This window comes from Cygnus olor, chromosome 3 (assembly GCF_009769625.2).
Source record: "Cygnus olor isolate bCygOlo1 chromosome 3, bCygOlo1.pri.v2, whole genome shotgun sequence".
Taxonomy (NCBI): Eukaryota; Metazoa; Chordata; class Aves; order Anseriformes; family Anatidae; genus Cygnus; species Cygnus olor.
Window position 1 is genome coordinate 47,408,737 of NC_049171.1, and position 17,190 is coordinate 47,425,926.

The 17,190-nt window shown below is 39.2% G+C and overlaps 1 protein-coding gene across 6 annotated transcripts in view; it reads right to left on the minus strand.

The window, feature by feature from the left end:
• Positions 1-11,763: 11,763 nt before the first annotated feature.
• ATG5 (autophagy related 5) overlaps positions 11,764-17,190 on the minus strand; it is a 78,260-nt gene continuing 72,833 nt past the window's right edge. For 4 of the 6 annotated variants that reach the window (XM_040551499.1, XM_040551500.1, XM_040551502.1 and 1 more), the window contains one exon: positions 11,804-12,762. In XM_040551499.1, the coding sequence (XP_040407433.1) occupies positions 12,626-12,762 (137 nt within the window). In that variant the 3' untranslated portion in view covers positions 11,804-12,625. Of the gene's footprint in view, positions 12,763-17,190 lie in introns of all 6 variants that reach the window. The other 2 variants (XM_040551503.1, XR_005818199.1) reach the window with 2 other exon arrangements.

Below are 17,190 nucleotides of genomic sequence, written 5' to 3' on the forward strand. Positions count from 1 at the left end.
GAGATGGCGAGGTTCTCCATGAAAACAGCCCCCATATGTAATAAAAATAATTTTGGTATACATGTGAGGGACTTCAGCAAGTTGCAAACCTCAATTTTAGTTCTGCAGATGCCACAGTTCAGTCCATAAAATCTCCAGATATTTAGCTGGTCGCTGACAGACTGATCATTGGTCACTGTGGATGAGAGCAGAGGTGTGAGCTCCGAGAATGCACCACCACTGCCTCCCACTCCAACACCTCTGACTTTTAAGCCATCCTCCTTTCCACCAGGAGCACAGCACGGGGTGGGGAGGAGAAGGGAAAGGAAAACCAGCTGACAGCATCATTTCTGTAACTGTTTAAGCTCTATTTGTTAAAACAAAGACTAGTCCAGTCGCTTGGTGATCACTTTACGCAAAACACTCCACGAAAAACAAAGCTTTACTATCTGAAGGAATAACTTAAATTTTGAACCCTGTGAAAATTTTCTTCTTAACCATGAATATGGGACCATGTAGACCAGTTTCTCTGTCTTCCATGGCTTGGTGAATAGCAATAAGTGACATGGAAACCTGGTGCCCGTCTCTCTACATGCAGGCGTAGACTCTGGGTGCACCCATAGTGTCAGTCACGCAAGCTAGGTGGTGTGACCAGCTAACCCTCAGCCGGTGAGACAGCCTCATGCACAGAGGATGATCTCCAATCGAGGTATCTAGCAAAGGATGAGTTGCTGGTTTAGCAGGACTAGCAGAATTTTAAATAAAAGATGACATCACATGCTTATTTTTTAAACAAAAGAATCTCTATTAGTAGCAAATGCATAAAGCGAAGCTCTCATGTTTGCTGGAAAAGAGATCCTAACTGATGAAAAATCTGCAGTTACTGAGCTTGTCACACTGTTCACCATACATTTCTCAACAAATGAGAAGTGGATTGGCTAGAAGCAGGCAGGCTAGGCAACCACTCTCCCATTGTTAAAATAATTGGGATGTCTCAAGATTTCCAATTAAGATAACAAAGTAACTATTGTGGTCTGATCTTGTTGAAATATTTTGGGTATTATCTGTTTCTGACGGTCCAAGGAATTCTGTTATTTAGTTCAACAAGAGGCAAAAACAGTAGGTCTGCATGATGAATCCTCGCATAGTCACCCTCTCTGAGTCAGATCAAGGAGAAGCTCTGTCTCAGACTGCAGTGTTCATCCTCCCCTTCTGATTTATTTAGAACTGTATTTGCCAGACACAGTGTTTTCCAGAAGGGGAAGTACAGTCCAGAATCTAGAACAGTAGGAATGCCACCTCCCCCTTACTCTGTGTACCCACCTTATCGAAACAGTCAAGAAACTCTGAGGCTGCTGCATTGCATTTGTTCAAATTAAACAAGCCAAGAGATTTTTTTTAAATTTTATTTATGAGATGTGAAAAAGTTGCCCTCAACTCTCCAAACCATAGTGCTAAATACCAAAGACACTGTGAAAGGGGCGCCTCTATTATTCAAGAAATATTTGTGTGCTTTTGGTAGATTAATTGCATTTAGCATTTTGGTTAAACACACAAACAAGCACAGCTTTTTGTTGTTGCTTCAAATGAGGCCAGAAAAAGAACAAAAGGCATTCAACTGAACCAATTTAGGTTTATAAACATATTAATTTTAAGAGCGCTATGTGTACACTTACAATGAATTTAAAGCAGTCAACCTTTGCAGTATGATGCCCAGTTTCCCTGTATCCAAATAATCCATAAATCCAGATGCAAGTTGTCACAGACGCTTCTTTGGAGAGCTTGTGAAGTTAAAAGTCCATGTTTCCTATTAATTAATAATTGTTTTCAGCTGTTTTGGCAAGTGATTAAAACAAAGCGTCTGCCTTTAATGTTACAATATAAAAGTTTTCTTCTTTAGAGGCCTAAGCGCCAAGTGGGAATTACCTCATTTGCAGAAAGGTGTCAAACTTGATTACTTGGAACATTTGTGAGCAAATAAGATGAGCTGATATTGTACATGCTGTTGCAAGGATTTCCGCACAGCGCCCATTAAAATTACCCATTGAGCACTTTCAGAGGAACATCAGCTGAGGTGATTAAAACGGTACTTTTAATGCTAATGGTGGACCACACTACGGAAGAGTTAGCCCATAAATAAACTGCCCAGGCTGTGCATCCTTTAGCAGACTATGCCATCTTGTGAACTTAGTATCACATGCCCTTTACACTACAGGATTTTCTTGATTTCTGCATTAAGCCTGCCGAAGTGGGCTGAACCAGCTCCCTGAAGAACTAACTGCTCTTCCTCCTGGATTTTGGACCGTCCTGCCCAGGTGACTGTCATCCCTTTGCTGCAGGACGCGCATCCTCCAGTGACATGGGATGCACCCTCCCAAAACCCCGGTTGCTCAGCCTGTGTGCAGATGGACCTGTGCTCATGTCCTTCCCCTTGCTTCCAGCCTGTCTTTAAAAAACAAGTTATGAATTTAATTCCACATGGCCAAGAAAATATTAGCAATAAGGCTGAAATTTCACACATATCACTAGATCTGCGAGGCTTCTCTGGGACAATATGGTCTCAAAAGTTGGGCTGGGGACAAAACAGTCTCCTTTTAACCTCACCATCTTTTATCAAAAGATCTACCACAAAACAAAACAAAACAAAACAGAGCACCTTTTGTTAGCAGTATCGGTCCCATCTTTAGAAGAGGCAGCAAATGCTTCAGGCTTTGAGAAGAACCTTCTGCCGTAAGTAGCATTTTAGCACCATCTTTTATTCCCAGACTTTTACCAGTTTATTTCTCCAATAAAGCTGGTATCACAGTTCTCCTGGAAGCTGAATTTCCACATCCCTGCAGAGGAAGGACAGCAGATTTCATGGCACAAGCTGACAAACTCTGCTTGCAAAATGGAAGGTACTCACATCATGTATTTTACAGCTGCTTATCTTAGTATCCTCCCAAACACTGGGCAACTTCTTGAGAAATCTGCCTCTTCTGCAGCATCAGGAAGGTTGTGAAAGTGACTGAAAGTGCAGGACTTGATCTCCTCACTTTCTGATACACCGTGGGAGTTACGGCTAGCTTCTGCTAGCTCTGGTGTTGAGAACTTCTAAGATGTTCTTTTGTCAAAGTAGGATTATTTATTTATTTATTTATTTATTTAGACTAAAGAGCACACAATATATCTTTTCCTGCAAGGTAAGTAATCCAGACAAAGCTGCAGGCTGTGCTGAGCAAGCACGAACACAGCCATGCTCAGGAAGCGAAGTGGCTGGGGAGCGTGTTAGTGACAGGACTTCAGAAGCAGCAGAACCAGGTTTAGGTGAGCTCCCAGTTTGGGGAAGGAGATCTTTCCTCTGGTGCAACATGGTTTCTACATGACCTGAATAGCAGAGGGATACTTCAGCACTCCTGGCAAACAGTGAGCACCAAAACACTGAGCAAAAGGACTAAAGCTGTCACACCGTCTTGTTTCTGTGACCTTATTTGCTATTGCAAAATAAACTCGAATCATTCTCAAGAAATACCCAGCCACACCATTCACAATGAATTGTAACTCTCTGCACATTGAAATTAAATAAAAATCTCAACCACTGACTTGCTTCACATAATTAGCACCAGTGCTAGTCAAGGAAAAGATCCCTGTCCTAAGGTTACTTCAAATCACGCCGAGAAGCCCGTTTGATGTAAATAACTCAGAAGAAATCCTGAAGGCAAAGGCGAAGGCTCAAAGTCATTACTACAGGGCTACAGAGCACCCAGCAAACCCTCCCCGGCCGGTGCCAGGGGAAGCACCCTGCCCTGGCGGAGCCGCGAGCGACCTGTTAGCCCCGGGAGGGCAGGAGGTAAAAGTGACCCGTCTGGGGGCAGCTCTGCAGGGCTGACGCCCTTGTTTATTATGTGGCAACTGTGGCGCACGCCCATCCATCCAGGTGTTAAGGATCTACTCCTCTGATGATGGTACCCACATCCATTCTGGCCTCACAACACGTTGGGATCAAAGCAGAACACCCAAATCTGTTACAGTGCATTCTAATCAGGTATTATAATAAAGATTAAGAGCGTGTTTTTGTCCTGCACAGACGACACCTTGCAGCAAAGATTTACCTGCTGATGTTGCAAACTTGATGCCTTTGATTATTTCAGCATCTTCCAGTGATGAATAAACACCTTTTAAAAAATGAACATATTTTTTTCTTGCACTCTCAAGCCTCCTGATACCATCAAATGATGTTCTGGAATAGCAGCCGCGTGTGGTTTTGAAGCACTGTTAATTGCCTGCAGTGACACAAGCAGGGACCGACTTGGGCGCGGGCAGGGGGTGGGGAGCTGAGCAATGCTTTTGTCGGCCTCTTCCATACGCCACCACATCAGCTCGATGAGGTTTTCTTTTTTGAAAGTTTACAGAGGGCTGATTGCATGAAGACAGCAAAACAAGCGTGAATGTAGGCAGGTAAAAAACTCTGTGGATACTTCCATTTACTTTAGAGCCAGTTTTTAAAGAAAATTGGATTTACACCTCATGTTATCTTGCTGGAAGTTCGTGTGGTTACTCTGACCAAGCCTCTGTTAGAGGTGTGGCTCAAAAACTTGACAGACCTACATTTCAGAAAACCCTGAAAGGATAGCTCAAGAATTAGTCCTCATGCCCAGTAGCTACAGTTCACCTGCTTCGTTGTTCAAAGCAACAAAAAAAAAAGGACTGCATTATGAAAAATGTGGCATCTCATTTGTCGAGGGGGCAAGAATGCAAGTAGTAGGCTTTAGGGAACCAAAATATTTTCTCCCACACCCACTTTCAAAAGATGCTGAACCCAATGTGATTTATAGAGGCCAGAGGGATGAGTCCTGCTGTGCCTCCCAGGGGAAGCCAGTCACAGCAGAGCCCTTGGGGGCATTCAAGCTTCAGTAAGGGATGAAATGAAGACCAAGCAGTTCCTCTTATTGGCATATTAAGAAACACAGACACTATATTTCAAGGAATTTTTAAGCTGACCCATTATGTTCTCACCCCTCTTACCATTGAAATAATTGAATGCATGACCAGAAGTGGGGCATCGCTAATTTCACTAAAAACTGACACTATGATTTCTTAGTGAAGGACAGCAGAGCAATAAATTAAGCTGATTCTTTAATTGCCATTACGGCTCTTCTTCTACAGTGATTTCCTCAACAGCTGTCAAATGTAAATTTATACGCATTAAAACAAAACTGGCTGGCTTCCATAAGGGAGCAGATCCCCCAGATTGGCAGAGAAACCGCCTGGGTGGTTCAGCAAAAACACGCCTCGGCAGAAAGGTAAAAGTCCTTGTGTGTTTTCCTGTTTAAAGGTGTCAAAATGTAGAGAACAGAAGCGCTAGTGATTAAAAGCAGTGTGTCCTCTTTCTGCTGCTTACATAGCCGGATTATGAATATTTACATCTTCCTGCACAACTATTCCCAATATAATGGAACCTCACTCTGACCAGCAAACTAAACAAAAAATGGCTTGTGACCCAAACCGGTTTTGATAATTTATTACACACGTTGAAAATTCATTCTGCTACTATGTGTGAAATATTCATAAAAGCGTGAAGTGAAGCTTCAGAAGCACGGAACAGGCGCTTTCATGGCACCGAGCTCCATGATGACTCCACCATCCATCCCCTGAACCAAGAAGCAACACCAGTGTGTTGGGGAACACTGAACCAATGTCTCAGGGAGCAGCGACCAGAAGCACTCATTTGAAACCACATCTACCCTTTGGGCACCATCTCCCGCCCCCTGGCAGCTGAACACGGCCCAGGCCTAGGGCCTGCAGCAGAAGCAGCAGCTCTGAAAGACTTTTTGTAAACGAAGGCCTTCTTAAGCAACAGGCCAAAATAAGGAGGTCAAACACACCTCCTCAGCTGCATTGCTCAGCCCCGGGAACAAGGCGTGAAAGACGGTGACACTGCAGGTGCCAGACACCGTGCTTCACACATGAAAGCCAGAAGGCCGCGCTCATGGAAAGGAAGGTGCATGGTGGAAGCTGTAAGGTTATGAGTGAGCGAGAAATCTTGGGCGAGACGAAGAATTCAGCCCTGTCATTTCTCTCCCCACCGATTATTTTTCTCTCGAGCCCCACCTTCACTGGTTTTTAATTCTTGTTTCCCTCTCCCCTCCTCCGCAGGTTTCTTTCGCTGTTTTCCTGCGGGGCTACTCAGTTTGTGGTAACCACCAGCAGAAACCAAGTCATGCCTCAGGTGTAGGAGAAGCTGTGAAAGAATGGTCACAGAGTGCTCCAGAGATCGGGGTTTTAGTCACGCTCGCTTTTACAGTTATCGATAACAAACACAAGGGAGAAAAGAAAACCTGAGAGCAAGGGGTAAGCTCGAGCTAATCTCTGTTCAGCTGAGGTCATGGATTAACTGGAAAAGAAAAAGAAAAAGAGAACCTGCAAATTAAGAAAAAAAAGTGCTTGCAAGCAAGGGACAAAACTCGTATAATAAAATTGTCACAGTGGAAAAGATGAACCTGCATATAACTTCCTGGGTCACAGCAGCACTTGAGGGCTCAAAGTGCCACTCCCACCGTCTGATCTCGGCCTCTCATTTGCCTTGTACAGGCATGGATAAGCTGTAAAATGAAGGAACACCAGCTTATTCCACTGATTTTGAAGTGTGGAAAAAATCCAGTGAGGGTGTGTGCACACATGACTGATGGAAATCAAACCTCTGAAGTGCAGATTATTTTAATTAAAGCTAGAAGAGCATGTAATATGCAAGTTTCAGCCAGACAGTTTCCATTCTGATCTTTAATTCTGTAGTGATGAAAATACGTTTGAGTGCCTCTATTTAGCTCCCACACTGAAAGAATTACAAATTATCTTTTTTTTTTTTTTTTTTATTAAATGGCAGTTGGGACACTACTGACCCTAAGCAACAAAAACCCAATTACACACAAAAAGAACATAATGCAAAATAGTACTTGGCTTCTATATATTGTTTTTCACTTGCAAAACCCTCAAGAGATCCCCTAAAGACTTCAAAAAAAAAGTGTACAGCAGCTTCAGCACTGGGAATCCAGCCCACATCCCTGCTCTCACCCCAGTCTCCTATTCACTGAGCCACACCAGACCCAAAATATCCTATGGCACGTACCTATGGCATGCGTGCACTAAGCCACCAGAAGCTTTGCATTAGGTACACGAGCACTTTCTCCGCCTGCCTTGTGCTTGTAAGGCACCCACCGAAGGCTTCATTCACATCAAAGCAGGTGCAAAAATCCTGTAGCAGGTTTTGTGTTTTTGTAACAAATCACAAAGCAAACAAGAATGCTATTTCTCTCTTAAAATCACCTGGTGTGTATGAAAAGGGGAACTAAACAGGGTGGATGGGGGGTGGACGGGAAGGTTTAGCAAACAATACTACTGTTGTTTTTTTTTCCCTCAGCACAGCTCCGCTTTCTTTGAAGGAGGATCGAACTTCTAGTAGCGGTTACGACGCGCATGTGAACTTGCAAAACACAGTCCTACAAGCGATCCTCCAAATTCTGGGAGGTGCAAAATAAATCACGTAGCAGTTTTACCCTTTCCACCTTACAATACTCACAATTACCATGAAGACTAAGAATATAATGTGTGTTAGTAACTAGATCACACGTTTGTTCCCACAACGTATTCATTTTATTATATCTGTTGACCTATATTAGTGAAATGATGCAAGGATTAAGGCTTTAAACATCTTCAATGGAAAGTGCTATTTTAAAATCTGACGCATTTTGGCAGTTTCAAGTGCAGTAAAGTAGAGCTCCGCCAACCTCCAGCTTTATCACGACTACCTCTCTTCTACCTCAGCATTTTTATCCAGTATTATTAAAACCATGTGGAAAAATTTCATATAACTGCTGTCTTATACCCATAAAAACCTGAACTACACGAAACTTATCTCCATTTATCTGTTTGCATACTTGTATTTGAAAAAAGTTTTGTATTCTTGTGTATTCTTCAATCTACCATTTAGAGAAGCTGATGTTTCATTTCACAGTTAAATTCATTACTTGAATCTTGGAGACATGAACGGTGAGGGAAAGAAAGAAAACATCTCACTTTAAACTCCTCTTCTACAAGCAAATTTGATGGTATGACTTAAAAGTACAGAGATCTGAAATCTACTTCTGAGCATTTGAAACTTCACATCTTTTTTACCTCTCTAAGAAGATATTAGTCAGGGTTAGCATGACATTTTGAAATGTCACCATCCCTGTCTCAAAACCAGAAATTTTAGCACACAACAGATACCTACCTGCTTTAATGCAGAAACACATTCTGTATGTGATACCATATTGTAAAAGCCTCTGTGCAAATCACCTCGTGAATCTCCTTCCCATCCAAATAAGCAGGGACTGCTAAAACAGATCTGAAAAACGTTATTTTCTCAGTAAACATCTTACAGAGTAATTTCGGTTTTGCTAGAAGGCCAAAGTTTGGAAAAAGCAGTAGCACAAGCCAGAGAGGCACTCAAACTCCACACCCGATCTGTGTGCAACACCAGAACAATGGCACTCACAGAAGCCCTCACAACCACCCCCTCTAGCACAACTTGATTGCATCAATATTAGTATTATGTTGATGCAGATGTTCAGACTGGTTGCATAATTGCATGGAGTACCACGAGTAAATACATTCTCTATGCTACTGCTGAATTTGCAGGCAAACATCTAGATTGTTTCAAGAGTTTAAAATCATTATTACAAATAACATTCAATCTGAAAAGCACCCACAAAAGGAATTCATCTGTTCTCTTCTTATCAAGCCCCTTGATTTGCTAAACTACCACTGGCAAGTTGTGATATTTGCTTAAAACACTCCCTAAAGTGCAGGGTGACTTTTTAGTCCTAAAAGTCTTCAAAGAGGGTGCTAATACACTTGCGCAGCGGACATGCGTTTTCCAAAACATCGAAATCAAAAAAAAAAACAACAACCCTACCACAAGTTACCATCACTGCACAGACATGGATTTTCACTCACCATGAAAGGAAATGAAAAAATGCCATAATTGTGCAGCATATAAACAATACTGGAAGCGATGATCAAGAGTCTTCATCAGCTGATAGATATCTGGCTGTCACGACACAGAACTGAAAGGATTTTCCCAGTCACCGAGTCTCTTGCCATTTTTGTAATTAACCTCACATTGGCTTGTTCCACCGCACCTAAAACCTGTGGTGGTGAAGTAACTGGAAGTAGCTCAGTAGTTTTCCCTTCTGTAAGTTTATTAATGGTTGATTCCTAGTGCATGTTCCTTTGTTTTATTTGTCCTTAAGACTTATTATTTCTTCACATTCCTGCAAGATTCCCTAATCACACCACTATGTATTCCCAGCAGTATTTGCATTTCTGCCACTAAAGCAGCACTGTCCCTATTCCAGTCTGAATTTATCCTTCTTGCCCATGGGAGCTCAGAACTGCACACAATATCCCACTGGAGAACTACTGCCCCTGCAGACAAATAATTTTCCCCTCTTTTCTTATTTTTCTGTGCTTAATGTGAAACCAGAATTATGTGTGCTTTAGCAGCATAACACAACATTGCATGATTACCTAGTTCTTGCTATGCCTTTTCGAGCAGAAATCCTTATTTGTCCCTATGCACTGTCTGTATATTCAATTGCGCACCTTTCCTAATTCTTCATTTTTCACAGTTATCCATCCTTCAAATACCAAGTACAATTTCTTCCCAGTAGTGGCAAGGTCCTCTGATTTTTTCTTTTTACCTGTACGAATTTATTTTCTGTGCTCTTACTTTTTTTTTTTTTTGCCAAAGAATTCATGGAAAATAAAAGTAAAATAATCAATTTCTAGCTTTTAATGAAAAGGCATGGTTTTGTGTGCTGATTGACAGCATGCTGAGTGACAGTCGGTGGTATCAAAGATCAAAGAAAGCACTGGAAAATTCACTCTTTCTTCATCGAGTATTCAAAAACTGAAGTAGCCATTGCCAAACGTGAAATACAGTGAACAACAAGCTCTGCTTCTTGCTCTAAAATTGTGCTTTAACTGGCTCACTGGATGCGCTTAAATTCTCAAGGTAGAGGAATGTATGTGCGTGTGTGTACCTGGCGCTATTCATTAGCATTGAAATAAGTTTAGTGAGCACTATTTCAGTTTCTGAACAATTTAGACCAGATCTGGTTTTTCTGTTTTGTTCTTGAAGTTGCAGCATTTCAAAGTGAAGTATTTAATTAAGCCACAATGCACCTCCTGTTGCTATTGTTATTCACCCACTAAGCAGTAGAAAGTATAGAAATGTGATTAGAATCAGGTAGCAAAGACTCCAGTTCATTTTTGTGATGTAGTCCTTTTGTTTAGACACATCACCTAACCAGCTCTTTAAGCAGCTTTTGCTTCTTAAGTATTAATTAAATGCTTTGTCACCCCATGACAAGAATCCTTATTTAGCTGGAAATAAGGACAGACTCAAACTTTGTTCTATTTTTTTTTAATAAAGTTTAAATAATTTAATAGGAATGAGTATGTTTTAAAGCCAAGCTGTTTGTTTCACGCTAGGCCTTTAAAGTTGGATTTACTAGCAAATAAGGGCCACGAGAAGAGCACTCTCTACTTAAACTGCTGGTGTAACATGCATTAAAATAGCCAGCGATCTACCCCAGTTTACCTTCAAATGAAGGAAACAATCTTTATGCTTTTTAATGCACTGCCTCTTATAACATCATCCTGATTAATGGAAAAATTAATTCTACAAAAGACTTTCTTTTCCTCAATATGAAGACTACAAAATATTTGCTTTATCCACTGGCAGGACTTTGAGATTCTCCAGAATATTTAGATGTGCCTGCCTATGAAAGTTTATAAATGCCAATCCAGCACCGTACCAGAAATTCCAAACAGAACTGGAAATTAGAATAATTCAACCAAATCACCCCCCTATAAGAATATTATATTTCAATTCTGCATAAACACAGATCAGCATGTTTCGTTTCTTTTAAAAGGTTCTTCATGACCTGCAGAATACAGCATATGTTTATTTCCCTATTACTTTTTTTTTCCCTTCCTTTTCCTTAATGCCATTTCCTCATTTACATTTAAAACACGATCTAATCTATTCTATTGACATTTTTCTGCCCTTTGGGCTTTTCTAGCCTCAGTTCTATCCTCACCCAGAGAGATCCCTCCCCCATGCTTCTAAAAGAGTTTTTGTTTGTTTGATTGATTTCCATTTTGTTCTTTTTTCAGCAACAGGTAAGCATCCTCCCATAAAGGGAGAACAGAAAGAAAGCAGAATGAGAATAACAGTGGCAGTTATCGTGACATTTGCAAGCCAAAATTTTAAGTAGGTACTTCAACAGCTACTCTTTTTGATAGAGAAATGTCATGCTTTCTTTATATTTGACAATATTTGACATACTTGATAATATGTCTACTATAAACATAGTCTCGTGCCACAAACAACCAGAAACTGCAGACAAAGCAACACTGCACATAGTTTGATGAATTCAACATAACACAAAAAACGGTAGGGTCCTAGTAGCAGCTGTAATGGTAAGAAACATTTAGAAAACAAAGCAACCCAGTAACCTAAAAATACATCTGCTAAAATAAGTAAAAATCTGTGCAATGAGATTCTAACCTTTCAAATTTCAGATTGATTGCCCAGGGACCACAGTAGAAAACTAAACTCAGATGCAGGGAAGTATTAGCTTGGAAAAGTCTCAGCTTTCCAAAACTCAGAATTATTAAAAAGTAATACATCTGTTCATCATTCTATGATTTAACTGTTTTCTGTTCTATGGGAATAAACAGCAGGATACAATAGTTTGCAACATCCGTTTACTTTTTTTTTTTTTTTTAACTTTTTAAACTAATGTAAGAAAATATTCTCACAGAAAAAAATTAGATGAAAACAAAGAAATGCCATGACAAATCCTGAGACAAATTATCCCACATCATTGCTAGTCTATGAAAACTGGTTGGAATAATAAACACACTGGAGTATTCAGTGACAGCATACAAATCAAAAGTATTTGTAAATTATTAAGTTGTGCATGTTTTTAAATGACAAAACATGCCATGGGTTTACTTTTAAAATCTCTCACTGCTTGTTATCAAAGTTAAAAGATCATTTGCATACGAATACACATACTGTAAACATGAAATTCTCATTAAGGAAAGATGGGTTTACAGTAATTTGATCTTTTACAAAAAGCTATTGGTAACTAAATCTCTCAGTGTCTAACTTTCTAGAAAATTAAACCAATGTTTCCACTCTCAAAGTTGAAACACTACCGCTTTAGGAAATAGCCCTGTTTATTTGTTAATCAGAAATACAATCGAGTGGCATATTTCCATTTGCTCTTCGGCTGACAGTTTCAGCTTCATTATATTTTACAAGAAAACAGCAGACTTGCAGAGGTCCTGTAAATTCTTTCATATCGCAACTGAAGTTTAATTACAGCGGTGAAGAAAAGCAGTGGTGATGCAAAATAAGATCAGCCCAATTGCCCTTATCTGATGATAGGATCTCTCTTCCTGTTTGGCTTGCAGCAGTGAGGACTTCTTGTTTTGCTTCTTTTTCTTTTTTTTTCTGGTCAGGCTGCCTCTCTCAAGACTGACTGAAGCAAGAAGTTAATGTGTCCTTATAATTCCAGCTTGAGAATGATCCTCATACCAATATAGCCAAGGTTCAATCAGTAGGTCGGGGAATGATACTAATGTGAAGAAAATTATCTGGATAGCTCATGTGTTCGCTTAGCCACTGTATTGGTGTTTCCAGCATCGGCTCAATTCCATGAATCATGATTTGTGTCTTCTTCTCTCCATCTAATTCAAAAAAAGAGAAACCACTAGTATACCACTCAAAATCCACAGAAATATTAAACATTTACTTATACTTAATTTACAGTAGATTTAGTTGGTGTTACAGATTTCAACCTTTAACAGAACGAAAAGCAGGAAATATTGGTATGGAGAAAGCTGAGATTTGTATAATCTAAAACAGAAACTTTGCATTTAAATAATTCCAAGAAAAAGTTGGGTAAAAATGAAACTTAACGAAAGCATCTCTCTTCTTCATTACTTGCAAGTTTTTTCCTATAGTGATTGCAGCTCGGTGTCAACACAGTTCAGGCATACCCATCTCTCCCAGATATAAGCCATACAAATTTTATGCAGACCATACTTAAGATATTAGGCATCTTAAAACTTACCAGGGAACTTGTATTTTTAATACTTTACATGCTTTCTGCTGAAAAAGATGGACTACATGTACTATGTCATACACATAACATATTACATATTCCTGAAGTAATTTTGCTTTGCTAAGAATAATTTACTAAAGTCTCTAGCAACAGTACCGAGAGTTACTCAGAAGACTGAGTTGGCACCAGCTTTTTCTCACTTAGTTTCATCTCTCGGAAAAGCTATGTTTGTAAATGATTCCCAGTATGACAAGAATATATTCTAAGAATATTTCAATTCTTTTTATTTATATTTGTCCCGGAGGATGCAAGTACTTTGATCCTTTGGTTCAAATGATGGGAACCAGCTAAAGCAGCTGACACAACTGTCACAAAATGTGAACTAAAAAAAAAATAAAATTTATTTCAGAGTCATGATATGAGAAGAGCATTTAGAATATGCTCCAAATAATGGTTGGGGTGGGGGGGGGTGCGGAGAAAAGCAGTGACCTTTTTCTGTTTTTATACCATACTCTGGCATTCTCGCACAGACCTACCACAGTCAGTGCTCAGAAATATCACTGCCTTCCCTAACTGGCATTTTTATCCCCCTGCCATCTACAGTACAGAACAAACCACTGTGCTGCCCAAGAGTTGCATGGAAAAGCAGAATCTACGAAGTAGAAGTACCACTACTGGCTCTGTCATTCAGCTCCTCCAGTTATAGAGTAATTCCTGTTTTATAACAGAGGTAAAATTTTGTGTTTGGTAGCCAAAATGATTTGACAGCTGCCTGAAGAAGTATTTGTATTTTAACTGGCTACCTATGCCAGCACAGCCTACATTATTCTAGGAACAATCATCCCTGAATACGCTGTTGACTTTATACCAGTAATAACTTCTACTGCAGAAGCTGACAGTTGTGTGTCTAAAATACAGCATTAAACATTAGTTACAGGTTACCTACATATAGTATCATATTCTGTACAAGTTCTTGATTAAATATAGAAAGTTTGATTCTCTAGATGGCATAGTTATATATGTTATCATGCTAAATTAAGCATAAACGATTGCTGGTTTCTGGTTTTATTGTGGACAGGACAGAAATCACAGCACATCATGTAAAATAAACATCTGGTATTTCCAACCAAACCAGGTATTTATTGGGCTGAAAAACTACCACTCAGGAGTTTAAAAGCCAAAAGAAAAGATCTCAGCAACCAAGTTTTTATGCTGAGAAGCTGGCAACATCCAAATATTTTCAATATAAAGTAATTGTCAAAAATATATATTTAACACTTTTAAAATAAAATCAAATTTTGGGATTCCATAAATTGGCCACAAAGTTGGTAACAGGTATTTGCATTCCATAATATTAGTTAATTGCCAGAAAGAACTGATTTGCATACAGAGATGGCAGAAAAAATGGTATTAGTTTCCAGATTTCATTTACAGTGACTTTGCCACTGTAAAATGGGGGAAAACCTGCTGAGCTCTGGAGAAAGTTTCAACAAGAGTTAAACTATAATCACAGAGCATAGAATTTCGTGTTACGTGCCAATATAAGGAATGCATTACTGCAAAATTTGATCATATACCATATATTAAAATTTACACGTTACTCTGCATATTCTTTCCTTAAAAACAATTATATTTTTCCACTTCCTCCAGATTCAAATCCTGTCCTTAAATACAACTTGTAATTATTCACACAACTCTTTCATCTGTAAATTTAGTAAGAATGCTCTTATTAATGGGCTGAATGATGGAAACATTAAGAGTATGGTCAGGACAGAGTCCTCAGTTTTCTTCCTTTTCAACAGTGAATCATTTGCAATCACTCTGCACATAGACATTATCTGGTCAATTTAGTACCTCTAAAGTTTCACCAAAAATGGCTTCTTTACTACTTTCAAAGATGCACTATAATCTAACGCCAGAATTTTTACAAATTAAAAGATTAAGAGAAAACAAAAGATTAATTTGAAACCATTCTGAAACTATTCTGTTCATTTGAAATCATTCTGTTCAAACGCATATTGGCTATTACACATGTCCTTGTTAACTAATTGATGTGTATGAATAGTTTAGCCTTGGTCCAGATTGTGCTAGCCACTTACATGTACCTGAAAGTTTTTAGCAAAAACTTGCACCAAAATGGACTAAAAACTTTAGTATTTGACCATCATTTCCTTGTTACTGTACAAAAAACTTATAAACTCTTTCCTTGACTTCTTTTACTATGTAACAGAACATTTTTGCATGCTTGTACATGTGTGCACTAACTTGATGCCTCTTGCTTTAAAATGAAATGCAGATCATCTGGGTGTCCCCATTCCCCTTTCCCTACCTAGCTGTCCCTCTCTCATACAAATCTTTTATTATGTTCCTCAGCAAACTGAGAAAGTCTGAGGTCAGTGAAGTATTTATGGTGTAATTAAAGTCTACATCTCTGCATTAGCACTGTTTGTGCCTTAGTATTACCTCTGAGAAAGCATCACTTCTCCTTAATTCTTTTTTCCCCTTGAGGCTTGACTAAAGAGATCTTATCTACCAATTCTGTATTTACTGTAGCCTTCTTCCACAAAATCTATTGTTTTTACTTCAGTATTCTCCCCTCCTTGGACCATAAACTCTCACTTAAGTTGCATTTACCCAAACTTTCTTCAACTTCCATGTTGTGAGTAACTTCCCCATTTTGAATCACATCCAGAGAGCCTCTCCCATAGATGACTCCTCCATCTTGTGTAACAAAAAACTGTCAATGGCAAATACATTTAAAAAACTGCTGAAAAATACTCATTTTCTCAATGGCCGCCTGCCTAATTAGTACTGACCATTACCAGTCTGATTTGGGTTCTGGTTGACTTGTTAACTTCTCATGAAAGCTTCATCCACCTGGTTTATATCTGTAACAGATCTGCATCATATTTTTCTTTCCATTACTGTTTGTAGGCTTTTAGGAGTTGTAGATCGCTTTGTATGCATCTTGACATACAAAGGATTGTCCTCTGCTTCCCTACCCCACATACAAGTTGCTAAACACAAAATATATTTAAATGAGTGGCATAAGATTTAAACGACTTAATTACATAGAAGATTAATGCCATGCCATCGGACCAGGCCTATAAAAATTAGAGCTAATAGCTTCGCTCATCTGTACTGCATGGGATTCAGACCTGGTAGGATCATAACTGTCAGTACTCATTTTACAATATGCAGTAATGTAATAGGAAAAAAAAAAACAAAACAGAATTTTCTTAAAAGCAGTAAATTAAAATCTTCTAGTCATCCCACTGACTTTTCTCTTTTTATGTCAAGATAGAACTGGGTTATGTGTTAGGTATCATATGACCTACAGATGGTTTCTTTTATTTTGTTGCAAATTAAGGAAGAAGATGAAGTGAAAATATCGGAAAAATGAAAGCATAGCAATAAATATTTCATAGAAAAATTTACAGTGTGTGTACACAGTAACTATTTAATTTTAGATCAGAATGTTTTTTAGATTACTGAACTGATGTACATGGGATAAATATTGTTTTAGCATTTACAGAAAAGCTTCAAGACAAATTAAGTCACATTCTATCAGAGCAACTGTCAAAGGAGTAACTGATTTTCCTTTGCTTTCCTTGTGAAAATTCAAGAATTCAGAAGCCACTATAAGCCCCTGAAAGTCACTAGTGGCAAATGATAAGCAGAGATCATAAGGCTTGTTGGTAAAACTTCACAATGTTCCATCTGCAGAAGGCACACAGGCACATAACTATGGTTACCTGTTGCACACTAACAGGTTCTTGGGACATTTCAGATCACTTAATTTAGATGCCTTAACTCAAGTGTTGCAACACAAAGTAGGTACCTGACCAAGGCTAATAAAGCATGCCGTGTCAGAAGTTTTCCAACTCTGTATAGAAAGCGGAGAGAAATTGGCAGCTCAGATGCAAAGGAGAGAAGCAGATGTCTGCCTAAGCACTCCTGATCAGGAAACCACCCTGATCCAGCCAAAGAAAGCACTGGTATAGGACTCTTGCAGATAGGCATCTGCTGGAAGGAAACAGGAGATGGTGGC